Source organism: Myiozetetes cayanensis, unplaced genomic scaffold (genome assembly GCF_022539395.1).
Source record: "Myiozetetes cayanensis isolate MyiCay16 unplaced genomic scaffold, myiCay2020 scf15, whole genome shotgun sequence".
NCBI classification, from domain to species: domain Eukaryota; kingdom Metazoa; phylum Chordata; class Aves; order Passeriformes; family Tyrannidae; genus Myiozetetes; species Myiozetetes cayanensis.
In genome coordinates this window covers 7,854,316-7,877,604 of record NW_026087159.1, presented here as the reverse complement: position 1 = coordinate 7,877,604, position 23,289 = coordinate 7,854,316, and the positions used below count along the sequence as shown (strand labels likewise).

At 46.2% G+C, this 23,289-nt stretch overlaps 1 protein-coding gene across 1 annotated transcript; it reads right to left on the bottom strand.

The window, feature by feature from the left end:
• Positions 1 to 555: 555 nt before the first annotated feature.
• Positions 556 to 22,353, bottom strand: LOC126637532 (solute carrier family 25 member 43-like). The gene is made up of 10 exons (XM_050310879.1): positions 22,055 to 22,353; positions 19,288 to 19,529; positions 18,141 to 18,313; positions 6,925 to 7,059; positions 5,690 to 5,888; positions 3,654 to 3,708; positions 2,403 to 2,568; positions 1,807 to 2,293; positions 1,551 to 1,691; positions 556 to 944 (listed from the first exon to the last, which is right to left on the bottom strand). The coding sequence occupies exons 1-10, from the start codon at positions 22,324 to 22,326 to the stop codon at positions 787 to 789; spliced, it is 2,028 nt and encodes a 675-aa protein (XP_050166836.1). The 5' UTR covers positions 22,327 to 22,353; the 3' UTR covers positions 556 to 786.
• Between the last annotated feature and the right edge of the window lie 936 nt (positions 22,354 to 23,289).

The window sequence follows — 23,289 nt, the reverse complement described above, 5'->3', positions numbered from 1 at the left end:
CTGTGAGGGCAAGGCTAGCCAGGGGCTCTACAGAACAGCAGCAATTACCTGCACTTGTGTTCTCTGATGGGTTTTAACATGTCCAAGAAGGCAGCTCCATTTCTAAGCCAGAGAACATGAGGCCAGCTCTGTTCCTCCGGACAGCGTTTCTTCAGCCTCTCAGGCATTAAGTGCCATGGGGAGTGATGTGCTTTGCAGATGGTTTAGGCACTTGGCACTTTCAAAACCAGGTTTCAGCAGCTTCAGGAGTAGACAGGACAGAGGCAGGACTGTGGCACACAGTCAGTGCATCATCTCTGGTTCCTGGGGTCTCAGGGAGAAGAGCTGGGCGAGTCCTTCAGAGCTGCCAGTCCCCATTTCAGCCACACCACTGGCCTCCCTCTAGAGAGGAAACAGCTTCCTCGGCAGCCTGCACTGTGTTTACCTGCTGTACTTAGCAGGTAGCAAGGCTTGCAGGATGCAGATGGTTCACCCTCCTCCTTCTCTACAATCGCCGAGACCCCCCACCCCCCTCGTGCTGCAGCTGCTGCAAGAACAAACGTGAGATGAGGAAAATTGGTTTCGGATTTTTATTTCTTTGTACTCTTTAAGCAGGAGTGACTGAAATAGAAACCATCATGAGTCCCATCAAGGGGAATAAAGGCAGGGCAGGCCATCGCCCCTGCCCCTGTGCCAACTTGTATAAACATCAGCCGTCGCTGTTTAGTAACTAGATGGTTTTCAAACAAGTCCATGAACGGTCATAGACTACACAGAACAACATGCCAGTTCACAACAGGAAACAACTTATGTGTACTTCTTGATTTCATCATACAAGACTAAGACAAAAGCACCACCCATTCCTCGGAGTACATTCGACCATGCACCTTTGAAAAACGCCTTGGAGCCCTCATCCCGGGCAATCTTCCGCCAGCAGTCAAGAGTGCCAGTGTACATTATGTCAGCTGCAGAAGACAGACAGCTTTAGCAACTGGATGCCCAAGACCCCCAACACCCAGGTCAGAAACGGCCTGATTTATCTGCCAGCTTCATAACCTCAAGTGCGTCCCCCCATTTCTTGACTGACTTTCTCCAGTATTAGTGCACTGGAGGATAAGACTGCCCAGGAGATACACTGCTGCTGCCTCACCCCTCAGAGACACTGGAAGGACTGGTTTGAGCAGAAGGCAGCAACTGTTTGCTTTGACATCAACACTTCCAGACCCAAAAGCTATTGCACAGTTAGCCAGGCTGTGCCTGCTATGAGGGTTGTCTGTTCTTGCCCCAGAGACACCAGTCTGCAACATCCTTGGGCAAGTTCTGCTCTTCCTCCCTACTGACAGATATAGGGACTTGTGCAAGCCCCTTTACAGGTGTGCTGTGCAGGCCAACCCACCCATGCTCCTGCCTGTCACCTGCTTCTGCAGCCCCTCCCACACCCTGCTTACAGGAGGTGAGGATATCTACACGGGCTGGTGAAAGCTAAGCTACTCTGCCCTCACCTCAGCTCCAACACCAACTGTTGATTCAGGATTGCCCTATATTTCCTATAAAATGAAGTGGAAACTTACCTCCTTTACGGCCAGACTGCATCATCATGCGACGACGAACCGTGTCAAAGGGGTAGGAGACCAAACCAGCGACAGCGGTGACCGTCTGAGCAATCATCCAGCTGACAACGATGTGGGTGTTCTTTGGGTCTGGGAGCATGCCTGCAGGAGAGAGGCTTTGATGAGCGCGGCAGGTGAGCCACCAGCGCTGCTGAAATGCACTGCAGGCCTGCTGCAGAACAGCGTCTCCCTTTCAGTGCCATTTTGGTCAACCTACCCTTGGCGGTGTCGTAGATGCCAAAGTAGGCAGCTCTGTAGATGATGATGCCCTGGACAGAGACACTGAAGCCCTGGTACAGGCCCTTGAGGCCATCGGAGCGGAAGATTTTGACCAGGCAGTCACCGAGCCCGCTGAACTCTCGGTCGGCCCCGGCTTTACCCACGTCCGCTGCCAGGCGGGTCCGGGCAAAGTCAAGGGGGTACACGAAGCACAGGGAGGTCGCGCCGGCGGCACCGCCGGACGCCAGGTTACCGGCGAAGTACCGCCAGAACTGGGTCCGCTTGTCCACGCCGCCCAGGAAGATCTGCTTGTACTTATCCTTGAAGGCGAAGTTGAGGGCCTGGGTGGGGAAGTACCGGATCACATTGGCCAGGTTGCCGCGCCAGAAGGAGAGGACGCCCTGCTCCCGCGGGATGCGCACCACGCAGTCGATGATGCCCTTGTAGTGCTTGTCGGCCGAGATCTGCTTGCTGGCGTGTTGCACCTGCGGGGAGCCCACACGCCGCCGTCAGCGCCGCCACCCCGCGACCCCCCGGCCCGCCGCCGCCCCCCCCTCTCCTTGCGGCGACCTTGCGGCGGCCCCCAACGCTCACCTGCAGCAGCAGCTTCACCCTCTCGATGGGCGCGACGGCGGTCTTGGAGATGGCGGCCGCCACCCCGCCGGCGAGGAAATCCTTGGCGAAGGACACGGCCGCATCGGTCATGGCGGGAGCGGCGGGAGCGGGAGGCGATGCCGGGCGAGGGAGGCGGGAGGCGGCGCTGAGGAGGGGGGGGCGCCGCAATGGCCGCTTATATAGGGGCGGTGGCGCGCGCGTGGGCGGGGCGCGCGCCGCGCTCACCCGTTGGCTGAGGGAGGGGGCGGGGCCACCGCAACGGGCTGGGGGAGCGGGATCGGGGGAGACCGGGATGGGGGAGACCGGGATGGGGGAACCGGGATGGGGGAGACCGGGATGGGGGAGACCGGGATGGGGGAGATCGGGATGGGGGACCGGGATGGGGGACCGGGATGGGGGAGACCGGGATGGGGGAGACCGGGATGGGGGAGATCGGGATGGGGGAGACCGGGATGCGGGAGATCGGGATTGGGAAGATCGGGATGGGGGAGACCGGGATGGGGGAGACCGGGATGGGGGAGACCGGGATGGGGGGGTCCGGGATGGGGCACTCTGCGTTGGGAGAGCGCGGGATGGGGGACCGCACCGGCACCGCGGGCGGACAGGGTTATAGTTATATCTATATATGGCCCCCCCGCCCCGGCTCATCCCCATCCCGGGCACCCCATGTGAGGCTTCGAGGCTCCCTAATTTACGGACACGCACAGGCCCGCATCTGATCGCTCCCTGAACCTCAGCCGAGACACTCGCCCAGAGACCTCTCAGGATACCGTCCCCCTGCACACAGGATGCTCCAGGAGTCACCGAGCTCCAAGTACTGTATGGAATCCCTCCAAGTATTGCATGGATTCCCTCCCTCAGTCACTGCTGAGCTCAGCTGGGGTGCTCAGACACACCCCCCACCAGGTACCACCCACCATCTCCATTGCATCCAAATGTCACTCAAGTGAAGCTTCACCTACCCAAGAGTTCAGCCTTGCTATTCACTGGTTGTTCATGATCACACACCCTTTCACATGTTAGTGATCCACTGCTGAAGCACTTTCTTTTGGAGCTGTCTCAAATATTAGTGCTGCCTTTTGGGGTGTTTATCATGCACAGATGTGATTACAAAGGAGAGGCTTGGCTGATAAAAGGTTAGTAAGTGATTTATAGGTCGTAGGAGTGCATGACAATAGAAAGGTGGTATTAGCACATCAGAAACAAGGTAGAGGTACCTTTTTGACTCACTTGACTCTTATGAGGTTTGAAGAGCTGATCAGATATTCATATGCACCCATCGTTCAATCTTTAAATCTATTCAGAAATACAGGATTAGTAAAAAGCATACAGGTATGTTGGGACAAGGTAAGAAATCCATTCCTTCCCAACACACTTATAAATCACATCTTATCCATACATCTCCAACAGCTCCCAGCATTATTACCTGCACTGTGCTGATGGGGAAACTGAGGCACAGAGAAACATGTTCACTAGGCAGGTTGATTAGAGCCACAGCACTTACAACCTCAGTGTGATGCACAAACCACCAGATCTGCTCTCTACCATCCTAATTTTTCCTATCAGTGCTTGTGTTTCTTCTCCAAGAAGAAAACCAGGATGAAGCACCACTGCAGCACAATGGAGCAAGTCCATTAAGAGAGATACGGCAAGACCTCAGCTGTAGGATACATCAACAATGAGTGTCAGGTGCAGGGCAGGCCTTACAGTTATCCCAAATCTTTCTGCAAGTTTCTCTCCATGGTCACAGACTATTCATGTATCGATCTGCCAATGCCTCATCCCGCTGTGACCTGTCCTAACCAAGCAGTTTCTGAGATTTACTTATTTCCACCCATCAGGAATTATAAACAGTGCAAAAATGCACACAAGGAGCTGTGCAGAGCAGCAGCAAACCCTGTACTGAGCCCAGGCTGCTGCAGCTTGGGCTGGAGCAGAGCTGGTGTGGGCACACTTTCCCAAGATGCCGTGATTCCCCCCCTGCCACAGCTTGAGCCTGTGGGACACGCTGCAGGGGGAACAGCCACCTTCCCACAGGGACACAGGGTTTGGGGTTTCTATCAGAAGGCACTGGGATGGGGCTGTTCCATAGCTGAACTTCTACAAAAGAACTGGAGCAATATCACAGGTCCTCAGGTGTAACACCAAGGTGATCTTTTATTGTCCAAGGTTGGTCAGAGGCCCATCAATTGCACTGGCACTGGCAGTAACCTTGTGGTCTGGCAGAAAGGTTCCTACATACAGGATCTGTCTGCTGCTCCTGGATCACAGCAGTTAAAGTGGAGCAATCACAGGTGGTGTGCATGGTGCTGCTCTGCTGGCACGTTCCGGGCAGCACAGCAATGTCTGTGCAATGGAACTAAGAGGTGGTCTAATACAAAAATAGAGCTTTAAGAATACTGAAACAACATGACAAGGCTCGTGGCTCTGAAATACCTAACACACCTAAGAACCGCATTGTTCAGTTAGAGAACTCCAGGAAAACTATTTTTCAAACTGAAATAATTCACACAGGTGCAGTAGCAACCCACGAGAAAGGGAAGAAGATCTCCTAGTATGCACTTAAGTTTGCAAGATTGTCATTCCAGTGTACTGCAGTCCATTTTGCACATTACAGTTCTCCCCTAGCAAAAGCACAGCCGTAGCAGCATATTTTCATCTTTGTTCTGGAGTTTCACACACAGTTATTATTCTTGAGTAAGTCTCAGAAACTGAGGTGTGGATTTGGGAGTGTAACCGAACTGAGACTAATTCTGGCTTGGCAGAATGCCATGTCTACATAATATCACTAAAAAACCTGGAGACTTCAGCAGAAATTCTTGCATGTTGCATGGATTCTAGTCTGTTTTATCATTTTTGGCTGACTTGGCATCTCAGATTGCTTAAGAAAAACCATTTGAATTTTTTCTTAATGGCTTTGAAGATACAATTTATCATCTCTGTTCTCTTGCCTTTCTGCACGTGGTTTAATCTCAAGTGGCTACTCAGCATTAAAAAACACTTAAAATAATGCTATTTCAAGTTCCAACAGTAAAGAGTTTTCAAATGGGTTGCAAGTCTCCTCTTCAGTATGTGGCTGCTATTTATATTGTTTATATCCAGTCAGCAAATGAAATACAAGGTTTATTCTTTCCTGTCACAGGTGTCTCAGTACTAAAACCATGCAATCCGCCGAAAAGCCGGTACCTGTAGCTCAGTATGTCTTTCTTGCAAAGTTCCTTAAGAAAGGTAGTTTGTGTATCTGCAGTGGACACTCTGATGTCAGTTTTCAAGAGCCGATTTCCTTGGCTCAAAATTTTCCCTTCGGAGGCGCTTTAATTCTCTCAGTTCTTGTGGCCGTAAGCTCTGGTCCACGCCAGGAGTCAGCTTGTAATTTAAAGGAGATTCAATATAACCATTTCTGTACAGACAGATCCGCTTGCAGAATTCAAAGGTGCTAAACATAACACCAAAGTATGGGACAATCTGTCAAAATAATAATGAAAAAGCAATGTTAGAGTCACTAGTAGCATTCGTAGCTTGGATGTTTTAAAAAAAGGAAACTTCTAGGACTTCTGATCTGCTAATAGACCTGTCCTCATTTATATAAAATCAGAGTCCCACCTCAAACTAGGCTGGCACTTGCAGCATGCTAAAAGTAGGAGTTATTATTGGTACATAACTAATTATAATAATATTGTGAGGAACAAGGTCTATGCTAGACTATAGATTATTACAACTTGTCAAATACCTAAGCCCCTGAGCATATCCTGGTAGGAAATGTGGAATTATTCTACACACAGCAGAGTGACCGAACAATTTCCTTCTTTTTCCAATGCAGAACCAGCAGCTCTGGTGCCGTGTGGCTTTGTACCAGTCCAGGTAGGGCAGGCACAGGCAGCCCATCAGAATCAATCACACTGTCACTCAATTAGCACTCATTAGCTGACCTGTATTACTCCATGTAGGTAATCCTCATCACAGCACTATAAAACGTATTTATGTAAACTAAATTACCTTCTGTTCAAGCTACTGTGCTTTATTTCATGCTTTCAACTGAGCAAGGGCTGTAGTAACCAATACACATGCATTAAATAGCTGGCTTAAAGTGCTGCTTTGGACTTCTGGGGAAGTGGCTTATACAAGCACAATTTTCTTTGCAGCTCAGTACAACATGTCAAATTACTGGAGCTCAGCTGAGGAGGAGTACTCATTTAGCTGTCCTAAGTGGATCACTTGCAATCCCCCATCCATCTCCTACCTTGTGTGTTAGCAGCACTCTCCTGGCTAAGAACATTCAAATGAGCTTGAAAGTAGTAACACTTAGAAGCCAACTTACATTTGGAGAAATTCAATACAAACAAGTTCCAAGGCTGGTTTCTAACCTGTTCTGTCACAGATCAGTTGTTTATAAGCTGCTACTAAGCACAGAGGAATGCCACAAACTTTATAACCCCAACTGTCCAAAACTATCTTGATTACTTTAGGATAGCATTGGATTGGGATGAAAGCAAAACCTCACCTTGAGCAGACTGGGTGTGAGTCCCCTCCAAAGTCCAAGCACACCTTTGTGCTTCACAGTTTGCCGGAAACAGTCAGCCATGCCAGTAAAATGGACATCAACTCCTCCATAGTGGGGAAGCCAAGGACTCTGGGCCTGCCAAGAGATACCCAGGGGGATTTAGAGCAAGCAGAGGAAAACCAAATTAATTAATTAATTTCTCTATTCTGGTACATAAGGAACACTCAATGCCAGGTTTCAGCAGACTGATCTGGATTCTTCCCAAAAGAATCAGCTATTTTGCATTGAAATACAAAATAAAAAGGGAGGTAATTCACTCTGATAGGTATGAAAGAGAACAGTAATTTCACACAGTACTTTCTTTTGTGCCATGTCACTACATGAAATAAATCCCACCCTTGTGAAGACAAACCATCCTCACCAGAGCCACATATCCCCTCAGATCCATGTCTGCCAGCTGCTCAGGTCTGGGGAGAGGTATTTCACATCCCTGGCAGCGGAGCACCTATGAGAGGGAAGCTTGGAGCTGGTCCCTGATGCCACACTGCCATCCTGTAACTCTGATGGAACCAGCTGACTTGACTCTGGCTGCCTAGGCTGTGTCTGCACGGCACTGAGAAGGGTGAACTGCACTGTGGGCTGAGCAGCAGCAGCAAGGCAAGGACAGAGATTTCAGCCCAGGCTGTACAATCCCACCAAGGGCTGCAGGGGAGCAGCTGGTGCCCATGCTCAGTATCAGCATGTTCAGTTCATACAGGCTGGTAAAAGTCAGCTTAGGAGCATCCTGCTGGGCTGCAGCTACATTTCCAGCTGCAGTATAGACCGTGTCTGTTCACATGGAAGAAGAGTAGTTGGTCATTTTTAACAGCTAAATCCTTTCTTCATTAATCTCCTACTGCGTTAGCACAGACAGGATAACCTGACCTTCAAAAATCCCCTCCTCACCCATCTGTGCACATGAAGCCATGGGTTTATTTTGCATTGGCCAATCAGGGTTTCACTCAAACACGTGGCACATGACACTTCTCAGTCAGGGGTGAGTGGAGACCCCAGGACACAGGTTGATGACTCGTATGTGCAAACTGATCATCGTAAGGCAGAAGTTTGAAAGAAATGGGACTTGTACAGTTCACTTATTGATGGGTGTCGTTATCCCCACACTGAGCTGAAACACCACATAGTGTAGCAAATTCTCCCTCCTTGGCCTGACCAACCTACAGCTTCTCAGAGCTGCTAAGCCTATGACAAGCCTTTCATAAATCTACAAGTGATGACATTGTCTAGATGCCTCAGCATTTCAAGTACTTGGCAACTGAGATGCTGGAAAATGCAAATAGATCAAAACTCATGCTCTAGGTGTACAAGAGAAATTGCTAATCAAATAGTTTAAATGTTGCTGCATTCCCTTGTGTTATCGGGAAGTTTACCGCTAACATTTATAAGCTGACAAAAAAATCCTGATCACCCCACACACTAACAGCATAGCCTTCTTTGTCTACAAAAAAAAAAAAATTCCACACATCATCTTTTTTTCTTTTTTTTTTTTTTTTCTTTTTGTGCATGATTGATTGCATATGAAATACTTCTTATGGCAAAAGAAACACCTCCTGCACAAAGACTTTCATGTCTGTACTGCAGAAGATGCTGAATGCTGCATCTGAGACTTTAGGAACCAGTTCCACTAAGAATGGTGGTATCAGCACCAGCAATGCTTAGAAGAACACTCAAATTATGTAAGTATTCCTAAAAATGCAACAGCAGTCATAGGAGAGCTGGATTCAAAAGCCTGTTCTGCTTTCTGGAATGTTAGTCAAGTTCCACAAGTTTTTCTGGTAAAGAAAGTTACAGGAAGTGAAGAGGGACAAGTTTCTGAAATGCTTCAGGAAGGCAGGAATGCTGTTAACATGCAATTCCCTTCCCTTTTCAGTCCCTTTGTGGTAGGCAGGGCATGGCCTGCCAGAATTAACTGCATGAGCTTGACTTAATCTCCTTCATTACTGTATACACTGCAAAGCCACATATCAAAGGTTTTGATTACAGAACTCCTGCCTACACCAAAACTAGCAACAAACAGTGCAGGTTTCAGTAAGATCCTGCACAGAGTAAACACTGACAGTTAAAGGAACAGGTAATAAGTCAACCCCCAGATTTCCAATCTGCCCACAGACACTGACCTCTTAAGAGATTTACTGAAAAATTATTTATAGCAACATTCACCAGAAACGGAGCCGTTTTCAAGATTTCAGTCTGTGGAGTGAAGTATGTGTCGCCAGTCTTTCTGCCTCACAGGAGCTGTATGTTTCTAGGACTCTACAGGCAGTACTGAAATCACTATTGTCCACAGAATCACCTACTGCAAAAGGAAACCTAAAAACTGTATCAGTGTATAGTTAAAACTTCAGTGTTTCGGAACACAGCTGAACAAAGTTAAAATGCATTCATAAAAGAGAAATATTTCTAAGGCATTTCATTTGGCACTGTTTTTAATGAAAACAATATCTGTGGGTTTTGGGTGGTTCTTCATCATCTAAGCACATCCACCACACTGCAATCCTCACAACCACCCCATGGCAACAGAGCCAGAAATGGAAGGAACAAAACAGATCAAACTAGTTTCTCTACCTCTTTTGCAGGAACCTACTATGACATACAAATCAAATCAAAGCTAATCTCACACCAAAAAGTCAGGTTTATGACAGAGACATTTCACGCACCTCAAAGCAGCCTGAATTCCTTTCTTTTGATACCCCTTGATGCTATGGGCTGCTGCATGGAAACCTGCTTGTTATGAGCACTTTTAAAGACTTCCTTCCCCCGTTACAGCTGTCTCAAACTGCAGGAGGCTCGAGATACAACTCCCTGTGCTGACGACAGAGTGCCAAGGTGTTAGTCATGGCAGCAGCGGAGCTAAGTTGCTTATCCCTTTACCTCTGATGGGCAGTGGGTTGTCTAAATGATTAAAGCACATCAAATGCAGAGTTGGCTCCATCTGCTCTCTCACAAACACAATATTTTCATGGCCAGAGGCCACCAAGTCTACCAAGTCACTGCGATACATCCCCAAAGTCAGCACTCTGTTCTGCAGTGACAATCTAAACCCAAGAGAGATACACACACAAAAAAAAATCCCAACTACCTGCACTCACTATTTTTTTAAAAGAAAAAAATATTTAAATTAGGATGAAATGTCCTGACAAAAGTCAGGTTAATCTTTATAGTTAATTGTTACCTGCAGGCTCTTCAGACATTGTCTCTCCCATTGTCTGCATAAGGAGGTGACTGCGAGAACAACATAATCCCATTTTGGAAACTAATCTCACAGACCCTTTCAGTGACTTCCCCCAGCCTCTCTCCTGTGCAAATAAAAGCTTTTCACTGGCCTTTTGGGACATTTTGGTTTGCAATTATTTCAATTTACATGTATCAGAGACTGTCTGAAAATACTTCCCTCTCAATTCATGTACTTCTCTCCCCTTCCCTCTTCAAAAATTTTGTTGGTAGAAATATTTACTATTTCTTTTTTGAGTAAGCAGTACTTATTGGCATAGAGGATGAAATACCAAGTAACAGTGAATAGCTGCCATCACTGGTATGGTGCCCTGACTGTAGATAGAATAAAATTACTTGTTCCTTCTGTATTTTCAACAGATTCAGGTGTCCTACGCTTCTGATCAATTAAAAAAAAAAAAAAGGTACAGGAAGACACTTTACACGCAGCTCAAGAGTTCACACTCTTAATCTGGAAGCTAAAAGAAGTCTTTGCAGTCTGGGTTAATAAGGGCACATGCAAAGGGTAAGTGCAGTTGTAGTTCAAAGGAAAGGAAGGACAAAGACTGCAGTTCTTATTCAAGTTAATGCCACTCCAGTCATCAGAAATTTCACTCAAGTGAAAACTGAATGCTTGAAAGAGTATTTATATCCATTCCAAAAAGAAAGAATTAAAATGCAAATAATTATTAATACTGGGGGGGGGGAAAGCATTCTCTTGGGCTAATCAATCCTTCCTCCTAGAGGTCAGCCTTACTTGGCATTCACTGTCTTTTCTGTGTCAGTGGTTTGGTAATTCTGACTTACCCCTGGCTAAAGTCCACCCAAAGGTGTTCAGGCACGTAGGGAGATAAACCATGACAACTATCAGGATACAATCGGTTCAGAGCAGAGCACAGCTGCTGACCTCCAGCTCCCTGCACTCTAGGAACACTGTGTCCTCTGTAACCTGAACTGGGGCCAAATCATCTCACCTTTCTGAGTGAGCAAAAAAAGTCTGACTCTGCTTTAAATACATTATCACCAGGCCTGTTGTACCCTGAGGCTTCATGGCTTGTGGCAGATTCCCTCCTTTAATATTGAACCTAAACTTTCCCTGCTTTTAACACCTGTGGTATGAAGAAGTCTTTAATACAGAAGTCTTATTCCTCAAGGCAGGAAAGGTTCCCTTTCACGGGCACCTCTGAGTGGCTTCCACACGCCACGATGGTTCAGTTCAAGCCCTACAAATGGGTGCACCATTTTCATGCACTAGTTTATTTAACGGTGCAAAACCTAAGGCAAAACAGCTTGGTCCCACACTTCACACAGTGGATAGCAATGCTACTTCCTGCATCTTCTGCTGCCTGTGTAGGAACAGAGGAGAAAATTAATTTTTTATAGGTATTGGAGCTTTGAAGAGGGCATATTTCCGCTGGCCTTATGTGGATGAGACCTACATCAAATCAAAACAAATCAGATATAAAAGCAAAGTGTCCATCAAGTTTCAGCTCCTCCTTATGGAGTATTTTGCATAATTAGTCATCACCTCACATGTCACGGGCACATCATTCTAAGCACAGACAACTGAATACAAAACTGTCCTGTATAACTGATACAAAAGTACTCATGCTGGGGTAACAGTGATAGCTGTACCTCCAGAGACATTATTGTCCCCTGGCTATAATAGCTGTGTGTGCAGAGCAGTGAACCCAACCTGTGTCAGGCTGTGCCAGCTGGGTGAGCTTACTGAGTTAAAAAAGGTGGGCTGAGTTAACCCATCTGATCTGGCCCAAAGCAGATTAAAGAGCTCTCACTCACAGCACACTGGTCACAGGGCTGCAGAGGCTGTAAGAAGCTGGCAGCCACGCTCAGCTGGTGCTACCAAATCCAGGACTGGGAGTGTGTGGCCACTTCAGTGTCTGGGAAAACCATTTGGAGAGAATTCCATGCTGCCCTCCCTCAGACTTCCTGCATTTCAAACGGGTGCAGTGTTTTCCTGCTTTTCTTCAGCAGGCCACTGTGTTGCAGTGCTACTGCTGTAAGCTACTGCTGTATTCTGCTTCAGGGTGAGTATTACATAATTATCACACCACAGATTCTTGGATGAACAGGGTTAGAGACGACCAGGCATAGCATGAGCTACCACAAGGCAGACATCACTGCTAGATCAGCCCAGTCCTGCTTCCAATTCTTGATTTCCAATTTTTTTCTCTTATTCAGTTTTTCCACTAATACTTTTCAGTGTTTCAGCTTAACTGACAGTCTTCATGATTCTCTCCTATGGAAGTCTGGGGATTTAAGAGAAATGCTTCTGAGGTTTGCTCAGATGCACAAAAGCTAATCTAGGCTGTTACAGAAAGCAAAGCCCATGTTATGATCTCTAGCTTTTTTCAGGCATTGTCTCAATGATTAACTGGACCAAATACTTCCCAAAACAGTAGGGCACTATTCTGCAACAGCCTCAGAGAAAGTAGTATAAAATATTTTTATGTCAACATCAACAAATCAATAGAAAATGCTGGTAGCTCAACACATTTAGACACAGCAGAAAAGAGAAGGAAGGGATGGATTTTACCACAACCAGAATCTGATATCTATTCCCTATTTGCTGGTAATCAGAGGAGTCAGGCTGGCCCCAAGTTCATCTACCACTCAGGATGTGGGGACCTGGCTGATGTGTGAATCCCAGCAGGAAGAAGAAGGGGAGATCATAGGGAGAAGTAAGAAAAGAACTCACACTGTAGCCTCTCCTTAGAGATGAGACTCCAAAATATTTCACCTATCTGTGCACTTATTTTCACACTTGAAGGAAGTTAATATATCTGAGTTTAGTTGGAAGTTGGACAGTAGGATCAAAAGTTATTGGGGACAAGGACAGGCAGCTAGCAGCCATATAAGCCTTACTTAGACAGGGAATCATATTAGAAGTAGTAATATTGCTACTTATTTGCTTCCACACAATGGAATTTGTCACTCTGTGTGGTCAAACGGCTCCATCTCTGAAAATTTTCAAGGCTCCATTGCCATTCACTATGAAAGGATCTCCCTGCACAAAGACTCAGAGCACGTATGCTTTCGAGATGTCGTGTGAACCGCATGACCCAAAAAGGATTTCTTATTTTTAAATCAGGTCATGACTCCAATAACTTTCATATTCCCAGCTGACAGGAACACAGATCTCACCACTAGCAGTGACACCACTCACAGCTTGTGAGCCTCCTGAGGCTGCCACACCAGCCCAGAGACCGTCCCAAAGACAGAGCACTCTTTGCAAGTGACTCATGTTTAGGTCAAAGCAGGAGCACTGTCTCCTCATCTCAGCAGGCAGGAGGACCATTTATCATCTTGTTTTCCACAACTCTGTTTATAACCCCATCACTGGGTTCTAACCACGACGACTTTTATCATGCAAGGATACATAGGGGACTGTTTTTAAATAAATACTTAAATAACAACTACTACTTTTAAAGAGAGGTTTTCACTTTAAATTAGCTACCTCACAAAGGGAATAACTTCCTAATTTTCTCCAAGTTTCTAAGAACTCATAGCATTTACAACAGATTTCACACTTGCAGAGCACCCCATGTTCCATAGAACTAAAAAAAAACCAACAAAAACCCTAAAACACATTGCAGATTTATAGACAGCTGAGGCCAAACTGATTCACTTTTGTCACCGAAAAGAGGCCACTTCTTGGGTGACACATGGCAGCAGTCTATACTAACCAAGAACAGTGAGCCTGTTTGTTTGTGGGAGGGAAGAGAAGTCAAAGCCTGGATTTTAAAAGAGAAAGATCAGTACTGAATAATGCTCTTCCCACAGAGATGTCCTCGCAGCTTGAGGATGCAGTGCAGTCAGCACCAAAAATGTGCTGAATCCTGCAGTGTACTAACAGTATGCTTATTCTGCATTACAAGGGTTTTATAGCAAAACTATACCTGAGTAGCATTTACTGGTGAAGGAGAGTTTAAGACAAGTTTTAGTCACAGATATCAAAACAAATAATACCACCAAAATACGGGGAGAGGGCTGAGCTTCTGAAAACCATGCAAAGTTTGTACACCTGAGCAGGTGAGAAGTAAGTGTACAGTTGGCAGAACATCTGTGAAACTCTGGGGACATCTTTGTGCATCTTGCCTTACAAAACTACCAAAGTCACAGGTCAGTTAGGAACGGAGGCTGAGAAGTGACACCCCGGGGTGTCTGAGCCCACCTCTGCCCATCATGAGCCCAGAGGGAAGTGCCAAACTTGGGTATTGGGTTTGCATTGACCATTTATGTGCTTGTAGATTTTCATAGCCTGGGACTGGTGCCATTCTAATAATAATCTTCTGTACAGCCTGTAACAACTCTAAATTCATCTTCCCTTCCTGAAATGCCACAGCTCAGTCCAACAGGCATTTATGAATGTTATCATAGGCAAAAAGATGATGTGGGGGAGTGGAAACATATTACCAGTGCTTCCCTTAGACTCATTCAAAGGAAGATATTTCCCTGCTGAACGTGAAAAAAAAAAAAAAAAAGAGAAAGAAAAAAGCGTTCTTGTATGCAAGTCTGCAAGTTAAAAGTCCAGTACTTCAATATGGCTTAGAAACTGGATTTAATGAAGAAAATGATACTGTGAGTTAAGGAAGGAAAGTCAAGAACAACAGTCAGAAGGATATAAAGATAGTAAGTTTTTGCTCAGAAATGGATACATCATAAAAGTGAATCAGGAAAACATTTAGTATGGAACATGCCTTTGAATAACCCTCTCCTTCACTAATCCCCTTCTACAGAAGCACAACAAAAGCCATATTTCCATGCTGAAACATGCATACAGTACCTCTGAATTCTCTAACATGCCCATCAGGAGCAAAGTGAAAAAAGGAAGACAAAGGAATAAAATTAGGATAAGCACAACATAGAGGACTCACATATTCAGTAAGACTCGCTCACATTAATTAACATTTCTTATAAGGAAAACATTAAAGTGTATTTAACAAATACATCTTTGTAAAGAAAAAAAAGCAAACCCAATAAAGATAATTCTAACAGCAAAGGGGGAAGGAGCCATGGTTACAGAACAAATCTGACATCATAAATCATCAGCAAAGCACAGAGGAAGAATTGTTCGCTGACAGTCAGCTCCTACTCCCACCGCTGTCAGTGACAGAAGCAGCCGACGTCAGAAGTGTAGGATTCAGATATGCAGAGTGAGAAAGGATGAAACAAAATTATTACAGTGGAGATTAAAAATAGCACCTTATCCTTCCTCCCATAGTAGAATTAATTTGACAAATCTGTGCAAACAAATCAAACAGATTGTCCAGGTGAGGAGATGGATGAAGCTAACTCATCCAAGACTGCCAAGCACATCAGGTAAAGATCTGAGCTGCATGTCCTGGTCTCAGGCTTGTTCTCCATCCTGGAATCAATGAAGACTGACTTGTGTCCTAGTTTCTCATTTTTTCAAGCTCCTGACACTGCCTTACAACTCCCTGGTTCCCCATTACCATCAGCTTCACTGCAAAAGTCTTTTTGTAACATATTCCCTCCATCTGCCAGATCAGTGGGACAGAAGGGAGGGGAGAGGAATCTGATACTGACCTTCCCAGTGTGCTGGGCTGCTCTCCATACACAAACCCAGCACTCACTGCTCCAAAACAAAGCCAGCGCTTCCCTACATTCACTGCAGAGCACACACCAGGCCCAGGGGAGCTGAAGGCTTTGGCATCCCCTCTTTCTATCAGCTAGAAAGGTGAATCACTGAATGGAGGCTGATCAGAATAAGATGCCTGAGAAAAACTGATCAGTATCTGATCTCAGAAAAACTGATCAGATACTGAGAAGTATCTGCCTTCTACAGAACTCTGAACTGTCTTGAGCTCTTTTTATCCCCCATTCTTTATTCTCCCCCTTTCTAGGTCCATCCCTTCGCATGATACCTTTTCTGGTGCTGTACTAGACATTTCTCTCTTCTGACCACCACCCCACAAACTGAACAGAGCAGGAGGTAAAGGCAAAGGAGAGCTGACCCCTTCAAAGCTGGGCCATACCCTGGTGCTAACTGTGAACACCAAACTTCTTAGATGACCTTGTATGAGTTCCAGTGAGCTTCTGGTGTCACTTGTGGTGTGATTTTCAACGGGTCTCTTTTCTGATCAAGCCTCCATGATTTAAATCATTTGCAGTATCAAACAAATTACAGAATTTCACACCTAGGCAGCTGGTTTTTCTGAGACACCTCTGCCTTCTCCCATGCCTTCAGAATAAACCACTGAACAGGAGGTGTTTCTCTAAGCCCAGATAAAAACTACTCAGTTGTTGCAATGTACTTATGAGGAAAAAAAATCCTTTCTTGATGAGCCTTTTTTTTCCCCATGCTAAATATTTTTAGCATCTCTACTTCCTACACACTTAGCCAGTAAATCCAGTTCCCTTATTTCTGGAAGTGCTGATCAGATGACTTGAGCATCCTCTTGGTTGAAGAGCACGGCCTAGTGGCAGGAAAATGAAACGTGGGCCCGTCCCACTTTCTCACTTGCCTGCCATAGCTTGAAACAGAACCTCACACCTGTCACAGCTGAAAGCTACTTTTGAACTGACTCCAAAAATTGAATGTCCAAGTAACTGTTGTATCAACAGAAGACATTAAAAGGGAAACAGCACAGTAAATGCCTTTCTTTTCTTTTATTCTTTAGGGCAACAGTACTGTACTGCTGCCCTAAAGAAAAAGATGACTTGTGAGGAGTAATTGCTTCTCTTAGACCCACTGATGCAGCTGGAAAAAACGATCAAGTTTTTGTGCTCAGAATGTCTCTCACCTGAGACATTTTATAAGACACCTAATGAAAGGTCTCAGATTAAAACTTGACTTCTGGACACATCAGTTACATGAGCTGGTCTAATAAAAGCCATTACTTCTCCTGCTGATGTCCTTTGTTATGAGATGGAGAGAGAGCAGTGAAGACTTCTGTGACATGACATCTAAGCCCTGAAAAGGGGAACTCGGGGAGCAAGAGAGGGAAATTCACAGTTTCAGTGACCTTTTGCTGCCTTGTGGCTTGTCAACCAGGCTAAAACTTGATGAAGGGGAGAGGGACCTATATAATGCTGTCACACCAAATGACTGGGTTTTTTATAAGATAACAAAAGCTTCCCATAAATCTGCAGTCCCATGAACCAGGCTGAAAAACCAAACTCATGTGCCCTAGTCAGAGAGCCACCAGACGATGACAGGTATCAAGTGAATTATGTCAGATGGGAGCTGTGGGGTAGGGGTTATTTTGTGGGCTTTGGGTCTTTTTTATATCAGGATTATCAAACTTTTGGGAGAAAGGATCACAAGATATGGTAACTCTCATGTTGCTGATGCTCCAGGAAAACAGCAGCACCAGCAGCTGCTAAGTCCCTTGTTAACCAGTGGAGCCAGAAATAAGAACAAGGACAGTTATGACCCTTCAGACTTAATACCTGCTGTGGAAGTTTGTTGTGGTTGCCAGTACTTAGGTGAGGCATAAAAGGCAGACACACAGGCTCTGAAAATGACATGGATCTCATTCATCCTGCCTACCACCACAGGGGCCTGAATTTCTGCAGCTGGCAAACTTTCTGCCTGTATTTCACAGAAGGTTTGCCAGTTCTGAACTTTGAGAATCTGATGGAACTACTACGAAAAATAAAAGAAATAAAGCTACAGACACAGAGTCTGAGAGCACACATAAATCCCACGGTAGTACTTGAGTCCACCTTAAAAGTGTAACAAAGCACTTGTAGCAATAATATCCAGACTAAAACCAAACCAAACAAACAACAAACCAACAAAAGCCCAAATAAACAAAAAGCCCAACAAAACCAAACCCAAAGTCTATGCAGCCTACTGGTAAGAGAAATAAAGCAGCACTCATGATCACCTTGCTAATCTTGTCCCAAGCTCTTGCAACAAGCACCTGTAACAAAGTACTGGTAACATGAATGCTCTGTACCTGCATCTTCCTCTTGACAGTCTCAAAGGGGAAAGAAAGCGTCTGTGCCACACCAGCTGCTACACAGCCGTTTATGAAGTTCTGGAGAGGAGTGAACCGAACTATGGGCTCTTGCCAGATTTTGTCCAGACTGATGTAAACAAAGAATGAGCCTGCAGAAAATGGGACAGCACCTAGAAAGCAAACCAAGACAGGTTTATCTCAACACACAGTCCGTTAAGAGAACAGAGCTGCTCATCACACAGCCTAGAAAGATGGCAGGAGCCGCTGCCAGTTTACACCTCGCATTCCTCAAACCCACTGCAGATTTTGAAGAACTTTAGTGTCTGGTTTGCCACCAAACACCCACATTGTACCATCCAGATGTGCTGTTAGGGGCACACATTTTCATATTAAAACTTGCATGTTATCAGAATTAACTGCTTTAGTCTCATGTCAGGTCAGTTCTTTCTCCAGGTTATCTTTTTTCTGATAAGCTCTTTCTCAGTCCAACCCAACCCTAGCACTTGTGCAGGTAAACAGAGCTGTCTTCAGTCAAGCTCTTGAGGGATAATTCTGGTCTCTTTGGCTTGTTTCATGCTCTCATCAATTTTATAGTGGGATTATATATGTATTATTATTGTTGTTGTTATGCATTTTTAACAGTGTCATGTTGTGAAAAAGTGGACTCAAATGGCATTTTTAAAGGCTATGGAGAGTAAATGAATAATTAAAATGTCATTTCAAGTAAAGAGAGGATATAACTAATCTTCACCTTTCACATCAGTTATGCACTGCTGCTCATACTGGTTTTGCTGAATGGCTCGGGAGACCCTCTAACACCTAGGCAGGAACTAGGAACAGTGTGTATGTGTGTGTATATATATATATTTAATGAGTTTAATGGTGAAAATCATGCATCCAAGCACAACTACACCATCTATAAAAAAAAGGTAAAGAGGATACACAAAATGCTAAACATTTGGTCATAATTTGAGGGAATAAAGCTGCAGCAGAGGTAATCAGCACTGCAGTGCCTCGAAAATCTACACATCTTCTACAAGAAGACATTTTCTATTTGCTTCTGAAATCAAGTGAGCAAGTGAACCCACTACACAGCTACAACAACCAACAGGCAGTGAGGTGATTTCCCCTGTTATTATTTTACCTAATATAGCTGGTGAAACACCACGGTAGAGAGCACGGAGTCCTTCTTGATGATAAATTTTGTAAAAAGCATGAAGAATTCCCTCATAAGATGGTTCCAGTCGGTTCTGCACAATGAGCCGCGTTTTAATCACATCAGTGGGGTACGTCATGATGGTTGCAACCATGCCAGCCAGACTTCCTGCCATGATGGCCCTCCAGTGGGAGATATGACCCAGCTCATCCGTGAAAAGTATAACAAATCTAAAGTAAATACACAAAAGAAGTCCTATTAGTGACACTGTGAATAAAACACACGAAAAATTAAGGAAGATAATTCTTGATGCAATTGTTCTTCTGTCCACAGGTCCCTTCAGCAGCAGGAATTGAAACTTTAATGTGTAAATCATCCAAGATCTTACTCTATGTAACACTGCACAAGCATCCATCTACAGGGTAAAAATCTCTCTTTTATCTTTTCATCTAGTGGATGAAAATTACCATGAGTTAAAACGTGTCTGCATGAAATTATCTGATCATCAGTTAGAGTCCAGCACACCAGCCAAAGTTATCTTATAAGAAGAAATATGTAGATAATGTCATCACAGGCCTTCTGAGAACAACTGAACCTTCCTGTGTTGCTTGTGTTAAAATGGGAGGGTCCACATGGATATGCCTCTATAGAAGACTTATGTCCAGGCACTAATATGCTGCTCAGGAGGTTAAGTCTAAATTTGAAATTTTGAAACCGAAGCAGAGTTTTAAAGGCTACACCCAACTTGTGCATTTGTGCTGCACAGAAGGGCTTTTCTATGGCAGGGCACTCCTACATAAGGGAGCAGCGTTATGGAGGCAGAAAGAAGCAAGTCAAACCATCCAGGAGGAGAGTTACAGCTGGAGGTAAAGAAACGTATTATCCTATTTTAGAAGCGTTAACTGAACTGCCTAAACAGCAGATCTACATTAAACTCACATGGTGTAACCATGTCCAAAACAAAATGATTGGCAAATTTTCACAAGTCACTGCTTGCTCAGCTGATGTTTTTTCACAGGAATGTGCATTTTCTACTGGATGACAGATCCCTGCATCTACTTGTCCCGAGCCCTGGGAGAGCCTGGGGCAGAAAGCCCAGCCAAGCAGAAGCAAAAGGGCATAAATGTTTTTCCTATGTGTCTTGTACAGTTCTCAAACCCACACTGCCTGATTTTCCTGTGTGTGCACAAATGCGTGGGGAGGTGTCTCTAGGTACTGCCCTGATAACATTTGAAACTGCCACGGAATGACAGTCCGTGCCCAGTAATTGCTGATGGAGCGTGGAGTCAGCCAACCCGCCCTTGCCCAGCCAGCTCCACCCACACCACTGTCCCTGGGTGCTGGCTGTCATCAGCCCCAATCCTCCTTGCCACTGCAATTACTGTTTCCTTAAGCTGCCCTGTAACACCTGTCTTTTTTGGGTTTTGCCTTTACACACGCCATTCTCCTACTAGCAAACACATTGAAGAATCCCCAAATGATGTATTGAGGAATAAGTATTTATTTTCATATTTATTTATTTTCCTGGTAGCCTACTTCAACCTGACGTGCAGAACACCCTGTGCAAATAGAGACAAAGTATGGCCTTGCACAGGGAATACACTGTTTCAAGCTAAAAGAACAATGACGTTAGTTACTTTGCTCAAAATCGACTGGTTTATACTGGTGCAACACACCACCTTTTCTGTGAATTTTAAATGACGTTTAAATCACTGTTTGTGCCTTCCCACTGTCATTATCCCTCCCCTTGCTTGACCACTGCATGTATTATGGCACAACAAAGCCGCCCAGTTTTAGGGTCACTTCATCTGAGGTCTCCTGAAGGGCACAGGCAGCACTGGGGGGGTGACCTGCTGGGGCAGATGAGTGACAAACACAGCGGGCTGGCAGTGCCAGTGAGCCCAGGCTGCTGCCCAAGAACCGAATAACCCACGGCCCAGCTGGGCGGAAATGTCATGTGCTGCCATGAACAGCTGACTGTGATTAAAAAAAAAAGAAGAATGAAGCCCAGCCCCCCTGAGCAGCAAAACATGCTGGTGCGTGCGAGCAGTCAGGCACTCCCTGGAAGGGCTGAGAGATACTGGCAGCAGCAGGGAATCCTAGGAGACAGCACGGTCGGCAGAGCTCGGTCAGCACTGCTCCATGTTGATCCTGCTGCAGCCCTTCCAGTGTTTACCTTGGTTTAATGGCAGTGCATTATCGAAAACAAGACCTTAAAACAAATAATGTCACATATCAATGTCAAAACTGATCAAATTTGCTTAACAACTGCTGCACGACGGGGTAAAATATTTGATTCGTGATTTCGCCTATTTTCCTTGATACAGACAACATAAGTACTCGAGAGCGTATAAATGAATAAAATAAACTGGTTGCAAAGAGCAGACGCGGCGGCCACATCTGCAGGTTGTACTGTAACTTCATTTCTAAAGGAACTTGAGCAGAAGAGTTTTAAGACTATCGACCCTTCATCATTTGAAGAACACTTATGACTTTATAAGAAATTGCAGGTGAAGAACACCTACGGTTTTATAAACAACTGCAGGCATAACACTGGGTCCTAAGAATCGCTACGCGCTGAATAAAGTAAATAAATTATTATTAATAAGTTACGATTCGGGGTCCGTGCCTTCGGGGAGAGAGGGCGCACAACCAGAGACATCAGACTAAACCCTCCGCCTTCCCCCCCGCTTTCGCAACGGACACGGAGGGCCGGGGCGAGCGCGGACCCTCCGGGAGCCCCCCCGGTCCTTACCGGCGGGAGGCGGCGATCTGGAGCGCGCTGTAGGGGCAGAGGCGCAGGCAGGCGGTGAGGTTCCCCTTCCAGAGGGCCCGCAGGCCCTCGGTGCGGCACAGGCAGCGCCCGGCTTCGCGCAGCCCCCGCCGGCAGTGCCAGGTGCCCACCTGCGCCAGCACCGTCAGCAGCTCCAGCGGCGCCGTCAGGCTCAGGCTGAGCGCGCCCGCCAGCCCCGCGCAGCCCAGCCGCTGCAGCGCGGTCACCCGGCCGTCCCGCCGCAGGGTGGCCATGGCGGCGCGGGCCCCGCCGCAGCGGAGGGAGCGCGGGGAGCGGGGCGGCGGGGGCTGAGGGAGCGGAACGCGGGCGGCGGGGCTGAGGGAGCGGCCCCTCTCGGCCCGGCCCGGCCCGGCCCGGCGGGGCGCGGTCAGCGCGGGGGCGGCGCCGCCCGCCTCGGCCGCCGGGGGGCGCTCGCGCCGCGGGTGCGCCGTGCGGAGGCGGAGGGAAAACGCGGAGCGGATTCCGGGGACCGGCCCGGGCTCCGGCAGCGCTCCCTGCTCCTGCTGGGACCTGAACTCACGCAATTTCCATTTGTGAGGCGTAAAAAGTGACTCAGGCGCATTCAGGACACTCCCCTTCGTCTTTACATGCTCCCACAGGGATCAAATGCATCCACCGGTTGCTGCTCATTCACTGCACTACGTGGACAGCAACACCGCATCCCAACTAATGAGTTCTGCTTCTGAAGCCCTGTGCGTTGATGCTAAAAGTGAGGGACAGAGTGAAAAGCATTAATGAGATTTACAAGGTCAGTTAGTTCAGGTTTTGTTGAGGTACTACCAGAGAAAAGGGAAAAAGGGTACAGGAATATGGGAGAGGAAAGTGGAATCGAGATACAAGTAGTGACCAGGATCTATGGAGTGAGGAGATAATGGGTAGCAAGAAGGCAGTAGCAGTGATTTGCCCCAAAACAGGATGTTTGCTGTTACTGTTCTGTTTCTTGTAATTAAAAAACCATCAATCAATCAAACAAACAAACAAAACCTCACAAACAAACAAAACCCGCCTAAATTGAAACCTACATTCAGTATCTTTTTACAGTGCATCCAACAGAATAGTATCAAGTGGCCCTTAGCCTGCCTTTGGCAAGAATGCTCTGCTCCTGATCCAATGGAGTATTCCCAGATCAATAAGAGAGATAAAAGACATCTCTTTAGTTGCCAGGAGCTCAACTACTTCTGGTCTTGTATTTCCTT

Excerpts from the sequence above, each read along its gene's own strand:
- LOC126637532 (XM_050310879.1), bottom strand. The coding sequence starts at position 22,326 with ATGGCCACCCTGCGGCGGGACGGCCGGGTGACCGCGCTGCAGCGGCTG. Across the intron at positions 7,060-18,140 it reads CTGTCAAGAGGAAGATGCAG|GCCCAGAGTCCTTGGCTTCC; the intron begins GTACAGAGCATT and ends ATCTCTTGGCAG. Across the intron at positions 2,294-2,402 it reads GGGTGAAGCTGCTGCTGCAG|GTGCAACACGCCAGCAAGCA; the intron begins GTGAGCGTTGGG and ends GGCTCCCCGCAG.